Below are 20837 nucleotides of genomic sequence, written 5' to 3'. Positions count from 1 at the left end.
ATCATTTTATTTCATCAACTGGCTGGCACCAGATCGTGATGCCCCTGGTCTCCAGTGCCGAGTTTGATGAAGTCTCGGCTCCCGTCGGACCTCATTTACAGCCATATATTCCTTTCTGACTGCACTCACAAACTTTATAACTTCTTAGGAGTTTTTGCACCAGAATTGCTGAATCCTTATCTAACTCAACGGGGTGAGAACAGATTCGCCAAGCTGGTGTCGCCGGTTGTCATAGCAACGCCAAGAATACCGGGCGCTACCCTTGTGACCGACGCGTCATTTTCATCAGTTATCACCGATTGGCTCACGCCCAAGCCTCTACCTGGTGCGACCACGCCCAACCCGGAAGCTCAGTTCCTCGTAGCGATTATTTAACGCTCCCGCTGCCCCGCGCTCACATCTTCGGGGTCCAGCGGAGGGCCGCTACAGGTTCACTACGGGTGCCGAGCGTCGAGGGCGTGAGTACAACGGATCAGTCTCTCATCAGTTTGCTTCATGAAGCTAAGTACCATTCTATGCCGAGAGATCGACTGTTTGTCAATACCCGGTTGTTCTGTTTTGTTTTACTATTGCAGGGTGTGCCAATTACGTTCCCACCCCCCCCTGTGACCCATGGTGTGAACATTTTACACCCTAAAAGTGAGAAATCTTTTATTCTGTTAGCACGATCGCGATCGCGCCGACTTTTTACATTGATAGCATCTCTTGCAGCACATAAACCATTGTACATAGCACTGCCTCTTTATAGCACGTATAGTACACATCACTACCCACCAATAGCGTTCTATAAATATGGGGACCAAGGTGGTGTTAACTATACTGTGGAGAAGCGTGGCTCAGTGGTTAGAGGCGGCAGACCCGGAAGCTGAGATCGGCCGTGGACCAGGGTTCGATTCCCCGCCACGGCGGGTCTCGGGCTCAAAACTTCCACGGACTCGACAATTCTCGCTCCGGTGCCTACTCGACTCACGGGGTCACACTCTGCGACTCTGGGCAATAGCTTGCTTAATCTCCACTACAGCCCCTCGCGGCGGGATGCCTGGCTTTCACCTTGTGGATACCCTGCCGGGGTATCTCACAGGGGAATACCAGGACGGGTTCCCTAAGCAAGCGCCTTGATGCCTTCGGGTGATACGTGCGCTATATAAGTCGCAATACATTTACATTTACAATACATATACTGCTACTCTGCCACACGATGCTTTTTAAACCACCTTTAGGAGCACAACGGATCTACATTAAGTGACCAACATCGCAACTCATTGTTTGTTTTGTCCTATATGTTTGTCCGTTTATTCTTTACCCACAGGTGCAGAAACCGCAAAAGTCGGAAGCCTCCTAAACCAGGAGTAATTAGGACAATATTCTTTTGTTCCTAATTTTTTGCACTTTTTCACAAATATTATTTTTCACTTTCACGTCCCTAGGTAGGGTGGGCCTTAGCGAGCCCATACCGCCAGGGTTTATTACACACTAAAGTCCTGATGAATGCCAGGTAAATTTACACCGTTTCTTGGCTGAAACATGTCGACTGACCTAGGAAACCACCACTTAACTAAATGTGGACGTATTTCCTACAAAAAAACTTTTTACCTTTAAGTCCTTAGTGATCATATTAATAAAGTTTTTTTGAGACACTACTGACTTCTTTTTAAACCCCTCACCACTCACTTAATTTAATTTTCTCTCGCACAACACTGCCTTTACCCACTAACCCGCTCCGCAGTAGATCTGGCGTCGAAGCACACGAAAGAGACGCTAGGTCTCTTTTGTGGGGCCCGATGATGAAGCATGTCATCACTAGGTGGTGAGTGAGGGCTTTCCTTAACGCCTTAAGTGAAGACGTTTATTCGCTCCAATCCGGTGGTCTGTTACTACCTGGGTACACTCTTGCTTTGTTGATCTGTGGGGTGGAAGGCCATGCATTGGTCAATGGCAACAGGGTGAATTTCTTTCTACAATGGAAGCAAGTGACAGAATATACTGCTTAGTGGGACACAAGTATCTTGCCTGCAAAAACCTGCAGTTGTCTTCACATCTGCTCAGACTCATGGAAAACGATTTATGTTTAACCCCTTCGCCGCAGCACGAATTCCGCCGCGGTGCAGGGGTGTGGGGGGTGAGCGCGGCGCTTCGGTGCTCGTGACAGAACCGAGACGTCATGAGACACGGGTGGCGTGTACTCATGACAGCGTGGTTCCGTCATGACCACGCCCGCTCATCAATTTGCCCGCACAGGCGGGGAATCAGTGCCACGTGGGCGGAGCGGCTGCAGTATGACGGAACCACGCCGTCATGAGCACACGCCGCCCGTGTCTCATGACGGCATGGTTCCGTCACGGGCACAGAAGAGGTTAAAAATGTCAAAACTTTCTATCTATACCATTTGTTGCGGTCCTGTTGTCGCCAACATCTTCATATAAATCCAAGTGTCAGGATCAGGACACCCTACAAATACCTTATTAATAATAATAAACTGAACTCTTCAGACGATCACCCATCATGTCCAATAAATTTGTTATGATTCCTTTTCAGACAGGCAATCAGGGAAGGAAAGCATCAATGACTACATCAACAAGAAGAGAGAGATGTTCCTTCTGCAGGTATGCCACTCTAATTTCGAAGCCTACTAGGACGTGGAGTATGAACGCATGGCCCTCGTGTTTGCAGAGCTAAGTGGCTTAAAATGCATATCAATATGCTGTAACCGAAGTCTTTCACAGATAAAATTTGCCATATTGCATAGGTTTGACTTTGCCCATATTTAAGTCTCTGATACATCCTGCACCCAATGATTCTTTTTAGGCACAGGGTCTAGCTGCACACTTTAGGCTGCCACGCGCCGATCCACACACCCTTGCACCTTGTTAGGCACAGGGCCTAGCTGCACACTTTAGGCTGCCACGCGCCGATCCACACACCCTTGCACCATGTTAGGCACAGGCCCTAGCTGCACACGTTAGGCTGCCACGTGCCCATCCACAAACCCTTGCACCATGTTAGGCACAGGGCCTAGCTGCACACTTTAGGCTACCACGTGCCAATCCACACACCCTTGCTGCATGTTAGGCACAGGGTCTAGCTGCACACGTTAGGCTGCCACGTGCCCATCCACACACCCTTGCACCATGTTAGGCACAGGCCCTAGCTGCACACTTTGGGCTGCCACGTGCCCATCCACACACCCTTGCACCATGTTAGGCACAGGGCCTAGCTGCACACTTTGGGCTGCCACTCGCCAATCCACACACCCTTGCACCATGTTAGGCACAGGGCCTAGCTGCACACTTTAGGCTGCCACGTGCCAATCAACACACCTTTGCACCATGTTAGGCACAGGGCCTAGCTGCACACTTTAGGCTACCACGTGCCAATCCACACACCCTTGCTGCATGTTAGGCACAGGGTCTAGCTGCACACTTTAGACTGCCACGCGCCAATCCACACACCCTTGCACCATGTTAGGCATAGGGCCTAGCTGCACACTTTGGGCTGCCACTCGCCAATCCACACACCCTTGCACCATGTTAGGCACAGGGCCTAGCTGGACACTTTGGGCTGCCACGCGCCAATCCACACACCCTTGCACCATATTAGGCACAAGGCCTAGCTGCACACTTTGGGCTGCCACGCGCCAATCCACACACCCTTGCACCATGTTAGGCACAGGGCCTAGCTGCACACTTTGGGCTACCACGTGCCAATCCACACACCCTTGCTGCATGTTAGGCACAGGGTCTAGCTGCACACTTTAGACTGCCACGTGCCAATCCAAACACCCTTGCACCATATTAGGCACAAGGCCTAGCTGCACACTTTGGGCTGCCACGCGCCAATCCACACACCCATGCACCATGTTAGGCACAGGGCCTAGCAGCACACTTTGGGCTGCCACGCGCCAATCCACACACCCTTGCTGCATGTTAGGCACAGGGTCTAGCTGCACACTTTAGACTGCCCGTGCCAATCCACACACCCTTTCACCTTGTTAGGCACAGGGCCCCGCTGCACACTTTAGGCTGCCACGCGCCGATCCACACACCCTTGCACCATGTTAGGCACAGGGCCTAGCTGCACACTTTGGGCTGCCACGCGCCAATCCACACACCCTTGCACCATGTTAGGCACAGGGCCTAGCTGCACACTTTATGCTGCCACGCGCCAATCCACACACCCTTGCACCATGTTAGGCATAGGGCCTAGCCGCACACTTTGGGCTGCCACGCGCCAATCCACACACCCTTGCACCATATTAGGCACAAGGCCTAGCTGCACACTTTATGCTGCCACGCGCCAATCCACACACCCTTGCACCATGTTAGGCATAGGGCCTAGCTGCACACTTTGGGCTGCCACGCGCCAATCCACACACCCTTGCACCATGTTAGGCACAGGGCCTAGCTGCACACTTTATGCTGCCACGCGCCAATCCACACACCCTTGCACCATGTTAGGCATAGGGCCTAGCTGCACACTTTGGGCTGCCACGCGCCAATCCACACACCCTTGCACCATGTTAGGCACAGGGCCTAGCTGCACACTTTGGGCTACCACGTGCCAATCCACACACCCTTGCTGCATGTTAGGCACAAGGTCTAGCTGCACACTTTAGACTGCCACGTGCCAATCCACACACCTTTCCACCTTGTTAGGCACAGGGCCTAGCTGCACACTTTAGGCTGCCACGCGCCGATCCACACACCCTTGCACCATGTTAGGCACAGGGCCTAGCTGCACACTTTATCTGCCATGCGCCAATCCACACACCCTTGCACCATGTTAGGCACAGGGCCTAGCTGCACACTTTATGCTGCCACGCGCCAATCCACACACCCTTGCACCATGTTAGGCATAGGGCCTAGCTGCACACTTTGGGCTGCCATGCGCCAATCCACACACCCTTGCACCATATTAGGCACAAGGCCTAGCTGCACACTTTATGCTGCCACGCGCCAATCCACTCACCCTTGTACCATGTTAGGCACAGGGCCTAGCTGCACACTTTGGGCTGCCACGCGCCAATCCACACACCCTTGCACCATGTTAGGCACAGGGCCTAGCTGCACACTTTATGCTGCCACGCGCCAATCCACACACCCTTGCACCATGTTAGGCATAGGGCCTAGCTGCACACTTTGGGCTGCCACGCGCCAATCCACACACCCTTGCACCATGTTAGGCACAGGGCCTAGCTGCACACTTTGGGCTGCCACGCGCCAATCCACACACCCTTGCACCATATTAGGCACAAGGCCTAGCTGCACACTTTGGGCTGCCACGCGCCAATCCACACACCCTTGCACCATGTTAGGCACAGAGCCTAGCTGCACACTTTGGGCTACCACGTGCCAATCCACACACCCTTGCTTCATGTTAGGCACAGGGTCTAGCTGCACACTTTAGACTGCCACGTGCCAATCCACACACACTTGCACCTTGTTAGGAACAGGGCCTAGCTGCACACTTTAGGCTGCCACGCGCCGATCCACACACCCTTGCACCATGTTAGGCACAGGGCCTAGATACACACTTTATGCTGCCACGCGCCAATCCACACACCTTGCACCATATTGCAAGGAGTGCGTGTTCTATCCAGCATGGGTTTTGTACTGTAAGCGGACTATTCCAGTACAGCAACTGTGGCTTAATGCTTTCTCTCTTTGTGTGTGCTGTGCAATGCAGCTCTCCTGCAAAGTTGGACAAATAATTATAGCTTTAAAACTTGCTCCACATTTACGCCTGCTTCAAGGAAGTGTGAGTTTGTGACGGAGATCTCTGTTTACCAATGCTAGTAAAAAGGGATTTTGCATCAAGGTCCATGGGTGACTTCCTGGAAACGCCCATTTACCACACATGAAACTCTCCCCTGATGTAAAGTAGTGCAAAGTAGCGTATATCCCTACTTTTGCATTGGGGGCCATGTTCCCAACGCAAATCCGGATTTCAATTAGAACGTAAATACGTCCACTATGTTTTGCACTAGTTTTGTGCGACAAAGGTAAAACAAAGCCTGCAGCAAAGTCTTAGTGAATATGGGCCCATGTTTGTACGCTGCACAACATTGAATATTACATTTGCCCTTTAAAATATACTAACACTGTTTAACATTTAGGCACAGACGTGCCAAAAAAGACAACACTTTTTTTCTATTTTTTCACCAAGAAAGATGGTTATAACAAGAATCTTATTGAGGAGATTTTCAAATAAAATTTTAATTTTGCTTTACATTTTTTTGAGACTTGAACTAAAAGCAGATAAAACAGTTTCCACGAGCTTATCTCGAGTTTCAGAACGTTTTCTGTCCAGTAGAAATAAACGTGAGAGCACTTGGTGCAGTACAGCCCAATATAAGAGTCCAAAGCAGGGGCGTCATACAGGCCCCCGCAGCCCCCATGGTGTGGGGGGGCCCAAGCTCCAGGGGCCCCCCTTAGCACAGCACTCTGGCTGCAGAGCTCCTGATTGAGCCCAGGGGGCCCCTCCACCTGCCTTGCAGGGAGGACCCCTCAAGTTTTGTTACACCAGCGGTCCAAAGAGTTGCTATCCCTCTGTGTGCCAGCACGTGTGGTGGTACGGGCTCACTGGGTTGCACCAATGGACCTTCAACTGAAGATGAAGCCTCCTCTTCCTCTTCCCATCTCCTTTTGGCAGCATTCAATTGGCAGATGTGCCACATGTTCAGGTCCTTCTTCATACCTGGCATTCGAAAAGAGTTCTTGTGTGTAAATGTAAATGTGTTTGTATTTATAGAGCGCACTTCTACCCAGAGGTCTCGTAGCGCTGTATTCATACCGCTGTGGAACCCATCCTGGCTTTCCTGTGAAATGTCCACTCCTGGGCACCCCCAAGGTGAAGCCAGGCATCCAAGCTCTGCTGGGGCCGTTGTGGAGATTAAGCAAGCTTTTGCACAGAGTGGGACCCATGATTGGAATAGGCACCGAGGCGAGAATTATCAGGTCCGGGGAAATTGAGTCCAAGAGCCGCCGAGGCAGGAATTGAACCCTGGTCCCGGGCCAGACCTCTGCATCAGGGTCTGCCACTCTAACCATTGAGCCATGCTTCTCCACGAGTACTTCTTACAAGTACCCCTGCCAAATTCTTTGCGGCACGGATTGCACATGATCACTTTAACGGAGGCTTCCTCCTCTGCAGCTGCAATTGAGAAGAATTGCCAGACATTGGATTCTGGCATGGTCCTGTTCTGCTCCTTCTGCCCCAGAGGCTCTTGCTATGGTGTCTCCTCACCGCCAGATCTCATGTTTTAATTTTTTTTCTGGTATATACCCCCAAAACTGGAAAATTGCCTGAAAAATGGATCAGGGCACAGCACAGAATGTTGACGCATCCAGGTGTAAATCCCTTGTGAGGGTAATGGAATGGGAACTTGCTCAAACTGCATCAATTCAGTGATTTCATCCAATTTGATGTGCTTTTACTGTGAGTGACAGGCACCGTAGTACCATTTTTAGGTACCACGATACCGGGACTCCTAAAACCACAGAAATGTTAATAAAAACTACAAGGGATTTTGGTTATTTGTACATGTGAAGAAACCACCCAAGCTCAAACTTTTAAAAAAAAGACATTTATAGTAAACACAAGGGGCTTATTAACAAGCCCCTTGTGCCACTTTTGTGTCATTTTTAACATGGGAAAAGTGATGTACGGGTGACGCAAGGGGCTTGTAAATAAGCCCCAATGTTTTATAAACTTCCAGGTCCTGTGGTTCTCCAACCGGGCCTGGAAAACGAAGTAAACGGCTTGCAGGAGTAAGGTGGCGCTCGGTCATGGGAACTGTGGGACCCACGGGAGTACCGTGGTATTTATGGGCCACAAACAAATGTAAGAACAAAAGCAGTCGTGCAACTCCAAGAACACTACTAACAAAACAGCCAATAGGCTTTAGAAAAAGCATCACATTATTTTCCTTAGCATCATAAACACATTAGGGGCAGGTTTACAATTACTGGCGCATCCCTGCATATCGGCAGGGATGCGCCAGTAATTGTGCGCTGCAGCTCCGCCACCCTTGATGCGCTGCATTTACAATGCGGCGCACCATGGGGCAAAAACGGCACAGATGTGTGACGCATCTGTGCCGTAAAAGCGGCGCATTGCTGGAGTTGCGTCGCAAGCGCGACGCAGCTCCAGCAATGATCAGGGGGGGGCCCTATGTGCACAATGCTGCGTCAATCCTTACACCTGCTTCAAGCAGACGCAGGGTTTTGACGCAGCATTGCCCCAAAAGTGACTGAGTGAAATCTTGTAGATTTCACTCAGCCACTTTTGGGAGGTGTTCCTACACCGGACGCCTCCCCCTGCGCTGGTACGCCTCTTCTGGCGCAGGGCTATACAACGTGATGCATCTTGGAGATGCGTCACATTGTAAATACCCCGCACCAAAAGTGACGCAACGGTGGCGTAAAAGCGTCGCAAGGGGCTTGTAAATCTGCCCCATTAATATTTAAGAAATGCAGTTCAATGTGAATACAATCACTCTCCATCATGACCTCAGAGAGAACTGGACACCAACTACTGGGCCTAGCACAGATGCAGCATCACAAGATAACAATACTATTCGACTTGAGCAGCAGCACAACTAATGAGACCTGGAAAAGAATCTGTGGTGTGGCAGGTTTTCCAACTTCCAGCTGGCAAAAAAGTAAGTGTGCCAGACGCAATAGCCACTTTTTGCGATCAGATGTGCCAGACAGGTACATCTGGCCTGTATTCAATGGGAATGAGTGGAATGTGGAAGGACCTGAGGGCTACCAACAGCATAGCTTGTCCTGAGGTGGAGAGGACTCAAGCGTAAGAAGAACAGACGGCACCAGTGGATGTGCTGCATCAACAGCCAGAGGAAGATGATCACTTTAATAAGGAACACAAAGACTTGTAGAAAAAAACTAAAGCAATAAAGAAATACATTTTATAAAAAATATATTTTTTAATACAAAGTTAAAATTTTGTCGTTAAAAATGAATAAAAGTCAAATAAAAAAGGGTGTAAATAAACAATTTACAAGAAACAATAAATTATACAGAGGTAAACCTCTGTGTCCGGCCTACTTTGCAGAGGTTGTTTGTAGAGGGTGTCTGGCTGGATGGTTCAACAGAATTGGGCACAACATCTGGTCAGTGACCAGGCCTTGTAGCCAACCACCAAATATGTATGCCATCTACAGTGGGGCTCCCCAATTGAAGGAGTTAAACAAGCTACATGTAGAATATAATAAAAATAATCTGCAACAAAAAAACAAATTCACTGACACTGAAAAAAATTCAAAGGGTAAAGTGATATGATAGTTAGATATGGATGTGAGACCTTGACTTATATAAGAATAAAACACAGAAATTCACTATAAAAAGAAAAGAAAGAACAAAGGTTCAAGTTAAAAGAACTAACATTTGAAAACCGAAAAACCAATTCAATTAGCCAGTAATAGTTCAGTGAGCTAACTATAACTTGCGCCCACGTCATGCACTGCTGATGGATTCACATATTACATCACTCATGACAGGTAAAAATTATATTATTGATAACATCACTAATGACATCTCAATATATATATATATATATATATATATATATATATATATATATATATATATATATATATATATATATATACATATATATATATATACATATATATATATGTATATATGTATATATATATATATATATGTATATATATATATATATATATATATATATATATATATATATATATATATATATATATATATATATATATATATATATATATATGAGAGAAAGAAAGATATTTAGCTAAGCTATGTTTTGGAGTCTGTTTTTACAATAGATGCTTTTGTGTTTTCATTTTTATTGTCACCATGAAGATATGTTCTGCCTCCCTTGCCTGGCACATGCTCCTTGACGTCCATCTCTGCCAGGCGAAGCATGATTTCCTCTAAAGCATGGGTTTTCCCCTATGCAAATCATGCGACTCCCTATTTTGAATGGCCAATTTGCTACACTGTTTGTAGAGCCAACGAGAAACCCTTGCATTGCAAATGGCATTTAAAGCTATATCCTTAGACCGTAACTCTTTTATTAAATTTTTTAAAAAGTGTCATACATACATTGGAAGAAGAACTTGGAATGGGGAGTGAAGTTTTCAGGGTTAGATAAAGTCAAGTCCTGTCTGATTTCCTGATCCACAGTGGTCCTTCACGTGGAATGTTATACGTGGGGATGATGAGCAGACAGTATGGATCCAATATTTGTTTGGTACCTCAGAAGGGATGCTGGAGCACAATAGCCTTCTCTCATTTCCAAGGCCGTATAACACGATGATGCAACCAATCAGATTGTAAAGGGCTTGGCTACTGAGGAACAGGTATATTCCCTGAGATGCATCCTATCCTTCTGGTTGTTCATTCACCCTAAAAACAGCTTCTATATGTCAGTGGAGCAAATATATGGGAATGCCTACTAGAGGGGTAGTTGAGTTGCATTACTGGACATAAAGACTGTTTTGGAGAAATCTGTCATTTTCACAGTTGGAGGTGACAGTGGGTGGCCCTGAGTATCTGTGTTAATCATATCAACATCTTCCTTACAGTACTCCCTATCCGTGAAACGAGATGAAATGAACAAGTTGGAGAACTTGGCAGCCAGTGAGGAATACAAATTGGAGAAGGCCGAGCAACTTCTTGAAGAAGACGCTGCAAAATTTGACGAGTTCCTGAAGGAGAATGACCGGGACTCTGCCCAAGCTCTCAAAACGTAAGAAGGTGTTGAGGGTGCAGTGAAGACACAAGAGATGAATGGTTTGAGTTGCATTAGGCATCAAAGTGCTAGTCAAAGAAGCCTCAGGCACCTCTGCCAAGTCTCATAGTTGCCCATTCTAGTCTTTGCAAGAGCTATCCATTGGGCCTTGGGCTGTGCCTATAAGAGAGACCGATTGAATGAGGACTGTAATGGCTGCGGTGGGACTTGAGAAATGTGATGTGGGAGTGAGACCACAGTGGAAGCGACACTAGAGTAACGCTGCCAGTGAAGAAGAAGCCGGAGACTGATGGGTGATATGAGTCGAGTGTAAAGACACCACATAAAAGGTAGGCTGAAGAACCTGATTTCAGAATTAGGGTGAGAGAAACACTAGCATAATGAAGACTCCTACAAAGGCAATAAACAGGTTTGGCAAAAACTGGTTCAACAAAATTATTTTTCAGAGAGAAGCTTATCGTAGGAAATTAAGGTAACAGCATGGAATGTTTGTTTCAAATATAGTTAATTTTGGAACTATCCTATGAGGGTCTGGCTAATATCAATTCTAAAACAAAAGCAAATACCATTTGTGGATCCAAATTTCATCAAGTAAAGATTGAGATACACATTTGCATTATATATTTCAAACCATTCATATACCTATATGGTGAATCTGCAGCACAGTGCTCTAAGAGGGCTTGTGCAAAAAGAGTAAAAAAGTAATGTGGCATGTAGGATTTTGTAGTAAAGGGATAATATATATATGAATAATCAGGTGGTTGATTAATTTGACCATGAATGATCTTTGCATATCAAAAGACTACTTGTTTGTATTGATGACATTTTGACCCCTCGGGATGAATCTGTGAGTCATCACCATGACAGGGCAGTACCAATGGGCATCTGATGCAAATCTCAGGCTGAAGATGCACAGAAATGAAAATTCAGGGAATTACATGCTACATTTCGGATTTTCTCAGCTGTGGCATTGCCCTGATGATGGCCCACAGATGTATCCCATAGGTCGAAAAAACATGTATGTCACAAATATCCTTGACTAGTCCAGTTAATCAGTTCAACTTTTTGATCATTTGCATATATTCTTCCTTTACCATTTGTACATACACCTATGTGCCCCATCACTTTGTTACCCTTTTTGCACAAGCGCTCTTAGGGCACTGAACCACAATTTCCCTGTAAAGATATATGAATGGCAAGCAATCTGAATCTTGAAAATTGCTGGATGAAATTTGATTGGACAACAATATATACTTTTATTTTGGACTCGATTAAAGTCAGATGTTTCCAAAAGGCCTAGACACGGGCATTCCGTTCAGTACCATTAATTTGCTAACGATAGGTTCTCTCTGAGAAATAATTTGAGTTGAACCACCATTTTTGTTATATACACTTCCTAGTTTCATAGAGTATCCCTTGTTTTAGGATGATGTGGAAGACAAACAAGAGGCAGAAGTTGAGCTGAGAACACTAGGAGGAGGGTTAGAGAATCAGCAGTGGTGAAAGCTTAGGTGTAGAGACAGCACAATGGGAACATGGAAAGGGAGGCATCAGTTGTTGGTGCGCACGACAGGTGATTGAGTTAGATATACGCACTGGTGGTGGGAGCTGGGCTGGAGAAGCACAACAGTGGAATGGAGGCTGGAGAGATAACTGGGCTGTGATGCTGGTGATGCACCACAACGGCGGCGTGTGTCTGATGAGACAAACCTGTTGTCAGTGTCGCTGGATAGACAAGAAGTTATGAGACATGTTGGAAAGACCACAAGAGTAGTGGAAACACTATGGAGGCATTGTGGCAGACCAGACACCTGCAGTAGGATGAACACTGGTGGTGGGAAAGACAACAGCATCAGGACCAGGGCTGGACTTACATTGATTGTGGTAGCGAAGAGGATAGACACTGGTGATGGAGAGAGGGGGCCGGGATAGGCTCACTGGCGTCTTACTTCCACAATGCCTCTGTATATGTATTAAAAACAGAAAAAGGTCAGTGCAAAAAAAGGTACACTGACAGTTAATTGCACTAAATGGATTACTATGAAATGACATAGGAGCTCTCTTCTCTACTCTCTACCTGTCACAAACTCATCCATTGTCCCCTCTCTTGCGCTCACTTTTTCTTGTTTCAATGTTTTACTCCTAAATTTCACTTTCCTTTTAGCTGCATATCTTTCCCTCTCTTCTCCTTTGTTCTCCTGTCTCTGTTTTCCCAATCCCTTTTCCCCTTCTCATTCTCACTTCTATACCATGTGCTGTGTCTCTCTTCATCCTTTCATTTCAATTTTCTCCTTCCTCATTTTGACTCTCATTACTATCTACACTGTATATCTTTCTCCCCCTTTTCTCTCTTTTACCTTTATTCCCCCCCTCTTCTTCTTTTTAACATAGCAGCTCTTGTGTTTATATCAAGCACGTATGACCAATGCGAATTCCCTTTTAGCGCTGATAAAGAAACAAAGTTGAAGTTTGAGAAAGTAGCAGAGATCAGGAGACTAACTGCACAACTGGTGGCTTTAAAAAGGTAAAAGATGTTTCTTGGCAACTAACCTCTGGGTGGGGAGTTACAGTTCAGGTAAGAGAAGGATGTTTGTCATTAGACCAATGTCTAAGTTTCCATCAGGATGGATCCATAATGGTTAATATTATTTGGTGTTAAATATGAAATATTTTCCATCTTTATACTCATTTATTACAGTATCAATTCTCTCACATGGTAATACACAACATTCCTCCTCTGATGTTTTACAAACTGCAGCAGTTTCATTTAGAGGCAGACACCTTCATTGCCTTTTACCAAAAGGAAGACCGCCCTCATTTCTTCAATCAAACTGGCATAGTGCAAGAAAAACCTTTGACCTCATGTTCTTTACCCTCAACTTTGACATCAGAGTCCTCCTCTTATTTGCTTGTGCAGTTAACTTATTCATGCATTTATGTATTTGTTTTATTCATGTATTTATTTAATTGTTTGATGAAGCATTGGCACATCAACTTATGGGAAAGTGTGTCATGGCAAATTAGCCCACACCACAAAAGCTCTACCACCCATGAATGATTTTTAGAATCTCCATACCATAACCAGGCTCTTTGTTGTTCAAGGGCATTAGAAAGTAGTGTTCAAAGCAGGTACTTGAAAGGATAGGACCAATCCATCTGAAAAATATGTCATCAATTCTCAATAAGAAGGCCCTGTAGCAGCTTTGGTTGCTGTCCTCTGCAAGCACTGCAGATTGTTGGGCGTGTTTTCACTAAGACCCAGGTAAGGGTTGGGGAGAGGATGTAGCCTTACAGCTAGAGTGGTCGATGTCGAAGCTGGGAAACCATGTTCGCGTCTCGGCAATGACGATCAACATCCTGTGATTCTGAGCAAATCACTTCATCTCCCCGTGCCTAACAAAAATGAATGTGTCCTCATGTAACAAAACTGGTGCTATGTAAAGCACTCTGATACCCGATATCTTCGGGTCTAGTTCGCGCTATATACATTTAAAAAATTGTTTTTTTAAAGGGCAGTTACTCAAGCCAAGCTTTGAGTATATGGTCGCTTTCATATAGTAGAGTATTGGTGGAGTGATACTCAGGATCTGCCCACCTCAAGTAGAATTATGTCTATGATCGGAGGTACGGTTTGAGTGGTGGTTTCCAAGGGTTGAGGTTCAGCTTGGGCAGTGACATTGTGCACAACTGTATACGCATCTAAAAAAGAATCTGCCCACATGTCACAGCAGTCTCAAACAAATGGTTGGGCAGAGGGCATGAAAATGTACATAGCCTCAAACAACCACCCTCTCGTCCCATTATTGCCATCTTTACCTTCTTGTGTTCCGTATACAATCAGTGTCAGTATTTGAGAGGGAGGTCTTGGATGCTGCCTATTCAATTGACTTGCACCCTCTGGATTTCTCAAGACCTGGCTTTTCGATCAGTGCCAGCCTCCCCCCCCTAGCGCCTTGAGACCCGCACGAGTATGTAGCACGCTTTACAAGTGTTTGATTGATTGATTGATTAAATTTCTTGGGCTCCAACTTTTTCACAAAATGAAGAAGCAGCACCAGGAAGCATCATCATCATCAAACTGATACGCAAAGCCCGTCCTTCTCCCCATCCCAGTTTAAGTACGCACCAGCCGCAGTACGATGTCTTGGTTGAGGAGCATTGGCATTACTGCCAGCTGCAGCAAATATATGGTGGCCAGCGCTATTATTGCCACTGCCCTAGAAAGAGAGAATGCTCTGTTTAGCAGTGACTCTACTGACCTCTTGATTCAACATACCCTGATTGTGGCAGCATCAGCCTGTTCAAAGGGGCCACGCCTCATTTCTATTCTCACCATTGACAGGTTTGTGCAAGTATGCATTGAGAGATAGTCTGTTTGCTGCAGTAGTGGGATATGTGAACCGGGCTACAGAACAGAATACTGCCAAACAAGGAAACACACTGGTGCGGCCAGCTATATACAAGTCAAGTGGCAGACAAGGGAATGTGTTGATGGACCTTGAGCTGCAAGGCCAGCAGTAGCCACTGCCAGGTTATAAATACCAGAAACCATTGCTTCGCCTTTTGATGGATACTGAGGGGCCGCTTCTCAGAACTAACTTAAGACATAATCCTAAACTTACTACTTTTGGTATTCACAGAAGTTAGGATTTTGTCTTAAGTTTGTCTTAAGACAAACTTAAGACAGACTTAAGACAAAATCCTAACTTAAGTCTGTCTTAAGTTTGTCTTAAGACAAACTTAAGACAAAATCCTAACTTCTGTGAATACCAAAAGTAGTAAGTTTAGGATTTTGTCTTAAGTTAGTTCTGTGAATCGGGCCCTTGGGCATTTCTGACTGTTGGTTTCCTTTCCCCTCCTTTAAATTGAGTGTAAGGAAAATACATTTAGCCATGACAAAGATAGCATGGTGTCTCAGCCTCCTTCTACAGCCAAGTATCTTGGTGCAGATCATAAGAGCAGAAAAGTCAGACTTACTGCAACAGCAGCAACATATCCAGTGAGTTCAGAGAATCCAACCACCGCTAGAACGTAGGTTTGTTATCAATGTTCCTGCCCACTGAAGGTCTAGTAGATTTCAATCAATATAGGTGCCAGGTGAAGAGGAAACACACAAACAACCCCACAGAGAACCATCTCAAACCCATCTGCATCACAGTATAGCTCAAAACCTGCAGGTTAGCAGGAGAAAGTGCAGGACATCCAAGGACATTGGAGAAGTGCAACACTGCTGATCATTTCCTAAACTACTATGCCTGTTGTGCTAATGAACTGAAGATGGTTACCTAATGCTACAAAATAACAATCTAATGAACCATAACAACACTGAACTCAGCAAGCAAGTTTTACTCTAAAAACATTCGCTCCAGAGCCCCCACATAAGGCTTATACCTTAACCCCTTGCCTGCTGATGACGAGCCCACCTCATCATGAGGCACAGTGGAGCTGGGCTCATTATAAAGGCCACGCCACTCCCCCGCGTGGGGGATTTCACACCTGTGCGGATGTTCTACGGGAGTGGGCGGAGTCATGACGAGTCCAGCTCGGCATGAGCACAGCTGCACTGTGCCTCATGACGAGCCCAGCTCATCATGAGCACCACGGCGCCGCGCGCGGCCCCACTCCCCCTTGCACAGTAGGGGAATTATCCCCGCGGTTAAAGGGGTTAACAACCAGGAAAGGAAAGACAATTGAACACCCCCTTCCCGTACTGTTCCAGATGGTAATAGCTTCTTGATTGTGTGATCACCTACAATATGTGTCATTACGTCTACTATGATGTCGATCCTTCCTACTCTGGGCTGGTGTGTGTCCTATCCCTCCGGAGAGTTCCCGCTACTCATCTTGTTGTGTAATCTGCTCTTGCTCCCCCTGGAGATCCGTCATCATAGCCATCCATGCCGTTCTATCTTCATCAGCCTTCTCATCTTTTCTGACAAGTTTCATCCTTACCATCTCAGCCATAGCCCATTCCTTCATGTCTCAGAGACAGTTTGTGTGTTTTGGGGGTTAATGTTGCATCCACATGATAACTATCTGTCTTTTAGCTAATACCAGCCCCAAGTTGACAAATTTCCTACTTAGTGTCTTGTTCTTTGGCTTAGGTACAAGCTCAGTAGTACCTGCTTGGCCTCCCGCGGTATGTTCCAGCCTGTGGCCTCCCCTAAGCATGTCAACACTCTTACCCAATACGGCTGGAGTCTGGGGCATCTCCAGATCATGTGATAGAATTCTGCTTGCCGAGTGGTTCATCTGGGGCAAGTGTCTGCACAGTGTCGGTAGATCTTATGTAGGGTGCGTGGGGTCAGATATACCTGGTGTATGATATTATAGTGAAGTGGTTTAAATCGTGTATAAGCGCTTACTTTAGGAACCCCTTTGTGTACCTTTCTCCATTCTGCGTCAATCAGAGGCTCAGTGAGAATTGGTATCCCAGTTGTACTGTAACCCTACTGGCTCCAGCAGTACATCATTACGTAGCGCTCTATTTATGTGAGAAATGAGTCTCCTCCCCTGTGCCATAGTTAGTATTGGCACAAGTGTATTAGTGGTGGGGGCATCAGTGGGGAGATTTGGCCACAACCCCTGAACAACACTCGATATTTTCGCATATTGCAGGTACTGCCATAGACCCAATTCGAATTCAGTTTGTGCGTCTTGTTGAGTTAGAAATTGTCCTTCCCTATAAAGATCTCCCATAAGTAGACATCCCCCATCCTTCCATCGTTGTACTGACATGGAGTCCGCAATCCCGGCAAATGGTCATGTCTGGTGCATATGGGGCATGTCCAACCACTCATCGGACCGCGTTCTCCCAGACTTTTGCTACATGTCGTATTATGTACGGGTATTTCTCAGGGACCGCTCCTCCCATCATCAATAGTCCTGCAAGTACGTGTCTATTGTGCATCCCAGTCAGAAGGGATTTCTCCCAAAAAAGTAGCTTCATAGGGATTAATAGTTATGAGCTAGACTAGCCTTGTATGGATTAACAACTATATGCTAGATTGGCCATGTAGGGATTATCAACTATGTGCTAGAGTAGCTTCATAAGGATTACTAGTTATGAGCTATACTAGCCTGGTATGGATTAACAACTATGTGCTAGATTGGCCTTGTGGGGATTATCAACTATGTGCTAGAGTAGCTTCATAAGGATTACTAGTTATGAGCTATACTAGCCTGGTATGGATTAACAACTATGTGCTAGATTTGCCTTGTGGGGATTATCAACTATGTGCTAGAGTAGCTTCATAGGGATTATTAGTTATGAGCTAGACTAGCTTTCTATGGATTAACAACTATGTGCTAGACTGGGCTTCTAGGGATTATCAACTATTTGCCAGACAAGCCTTGTAGGGGTTACCAATCGGAAACTCCATATAAGCTGATTAACTGAGCCTTAGAAATGGCATCAGATGAAACATGCTAGTTTATTAACTTTTCCCCAAACCTTGGGCCCAAGTCACAGAACTAACTTAAGACAAAATCCTAAACTTACTACTTTTGGTATTCACAGAAGTTAGGATTTTGTCTTAAGTTTGTCTTAAGACAGACTTAAGACAGACGAAGTTAGGATTTTGTGTTAAGTCTGTCTTAAATCTGTCTTAAGACAAATTTAAGACAAAATCCTAACTTCTGTGAATACCAAAAGTAGTAAGTTTAGGATTTTTTCTTAAGTTAGTTCTGTGAATCGGGCCCCTTGAAATCTTCCAGCTTTACATAATTTGCGGGAATCATTAATCATCTAGGATTTACAAATTTACACTGAGAATCCTACCAAGTGCTATCAAACCTTCTAGAGCAGTATAGATACAATGGAAGATAAGCCTAAAAGGCCTTCAACAAAGTCAATAGGTTGCCAAGCAGCTCGCTTAGTTCTGAATCTGCCCAGGAAAGCTTCCTCCAGGAAAGCTTTTGATTCCTTACATTGGCTGCCTATTAACAGAAGGATTTTTTTTTAAGGCCCTGTGCTTCTTCCACCGTAGCCGGCAGGGCAAAGGTCTGATTTACCTTCGGGACTTACTGGTCCCTTATAACCCGGTACGTCATCTCAGATCGCCCAGAACTTACCTGGTTGAAATTTCCAAAGTCCAAAAAGCAAGAATGGGGGCGCACTCATTCGGCTATTTGGCAGCTAAAAGCTGGAATGCATTACCTCTTTTCTTCCGCGCTGTCATCGGAGAACGTTTTCCGGAAAAGATCAAAAACCTGGCTTTTCCAGCTTTGAGTTTTCTGTCGCTCCATCTTCCCGTGTTTCCCAGACCTTATTCCTTTCAGAAGAGTGGTCTCAGCACGGGGACACGCTAGTTGTTGTAACCAGGCGCTTTATAAGTGATAATATTATTATTATTTTAGGCTCTTCTGTACCTGTATTTGGGTAGAGGTTTAAAAAAAACGTCTTTCTATGACCAGGTTTCACGCTGCGACAACAAGTTGTCCAAGCTGTGAAGAATGTAGGGTGGGTGTAGAAGCAAAGCTCTAAGGACAAGTTAATATTGACCTAACCCATCACTGAAACATTAAACTGGTGAACAGAATATTTACAGGACATTTGCTTATTGAGTTGTTTACATTTACAAGTTCTATTGCACCCTTGCTACTTGAGCGTTAGTGTCGGGCGCGATCCATCTGTGCTTATTTCAGCAGTGTCCTGCCACACTTACTAAAGAGGTGGTCATCAGAGTCACCCAGGAGCTTCCTCAAAGTCCCCCTCAGTCTTTCCACTTGTATGCTTACATTTATGCCCGCTTTTTTTCTTCCTCTGTCAGAGTTGCTGTAAATGATGAGCCCGGTCTGGTGGCTCAGTGGACTAATGCATCTAACTGCAGGGGCCTGTGTTTGACCTCATGGTCACAGGTTCAAATCCTGGTGGGCCCACTCAGCCTTTCATCCATCTGAGGTCGATAAAATGAGTCCCATTGAGTTGGGTAACAATAAACATCTGTTATTCAGGGCCAAGATGCCCTGTCAGGGGTGAACGTGCTCTTTACATATACACGTGTTACGTTACGTTATTTGTTTCTCTGTGCAACCGTTAATCTTTGCTTTTAACTCCTACCAGTGAAATACTGAAGTGTGAAGAGGTCCTGAAGGAGCATGTGATGTACAAAGAGTTCTTATTCAGACTATCACCAATGGAGTGGCAGGAGCAACAGAAAAAGAAGATGCGGGAGGCGCGAGCCAACAAAAAGCTTCCAAAAGAGACACCAAAAGCAGTCACAGAATCTAAAAAAATATCCCCAACACCCAAAAGTAAGTTTTAAAAGTCATGACAATCATATTGATATAAGATAATAACGGCGGTCAAAAAATGTACTTATAACTATATTGGGTCTGGAAAAACAACATCCAGGCTGGCATCTTACCATAGTCCTAGAACTTAGGTTACAAAAAAACAAAAACAATTCACTAAAGTTCATATGACAGAGCTGGTGAGTTGAAGATGAATAAACAGGATCAATTTCAAGCTTCTTCTACTTTATCAGTTGTATGTGTTTGTCACTCTTAAGTATCTATCTACAATAAGTAGCCTATTGACAGATACTACAGAAAACTACTGCTTCTAGGGTTACTACTCCAATTGGCATAGATTTCAAACTTTTATGGGACTCCTGAAATTCCCAGAAAGTAGTCCTGTATATCTATGAAAGTGGTAGATTTCCATGGGTGTTCCTACATCTTCTTAAGGACTCATGCATATTAGGCAGGCAGTCCTCAAGTGAGCATAGAGGATGTAGGATTTTGCAGAAGTAACTTTTATTCTTAAAAAAACAACTTTTTTTCTACACAATGGAAAATATGTTTCCTTGAGCAAAAAGCCCTTCCCAAACCTCCCTATAAATTAGGGGTGTTCCTTTTTTCATTTCCAGTCTGTAAACAAACTTTTTTGTTTAGAAAAAGTATTTCTTTGCTTCCATGGTGGGAACTGCCCTGGAAAAGAAATGTTAAAACGATAATGTGCAAATTAAGAACTTTGTGGGGACTTCCACGAGTTTGCACAGTGGCCCCTTTCTCCCTCAACATTCCTCACCAGGCTTTGACCTTCTCAAGCGGAAAAGTACACTTAGTAGATGTACCTTACA

At 45.3% G+C, this 20837-nt stretch overlaps 1 protein-coding gene across 1 annotated transcript in view; it reads left to right on the top strand.

Moving 5' to 3' along the window:
* LOC144783452 (cilia- and flagella-associated protein 100-like) overlaps positions 1–20837 on the top strand; it is a 154276-nt gene that overhangs the window by 65605 nt on the left and 67834 nt on the right. The window contains exons 6-9 of the mRNA XM_078662426.1: positions 2536–2603; positions 10586–10749; positions 13196–13276; positions 19817–20007. Of these exons, the coding sequence (XP_078518552.1) occupies positions 2536–2603; positions 10586–10749; positions 13196–13276; positions 19817–20007 (504 nt within the window). The remainder of the gene's footprint in view (positions 1–2535; positions 2604–10585; positions 10750–13195; positions 13277–19816; positions 20008–20837) is intronic.

This window comes from Lissotriton helveticus, chromosome 9, assembly GCF_964261635.1.
Source record: "Lissotriton helveticus chromosome 9, aLisHel1.1, whole genome shotgun sequence".
Classification (NCBI taxonomy): Eukaryota; Metazoa; Chordata; class Amphibia; order Caudata; family Salamandridae; genus Lissotriton; species Lissotriton helveticus.
Note: the sequence above shows the minus strand (reverse complement) of the source record. Positions and strands in the feature narration are given on the sequence as shown.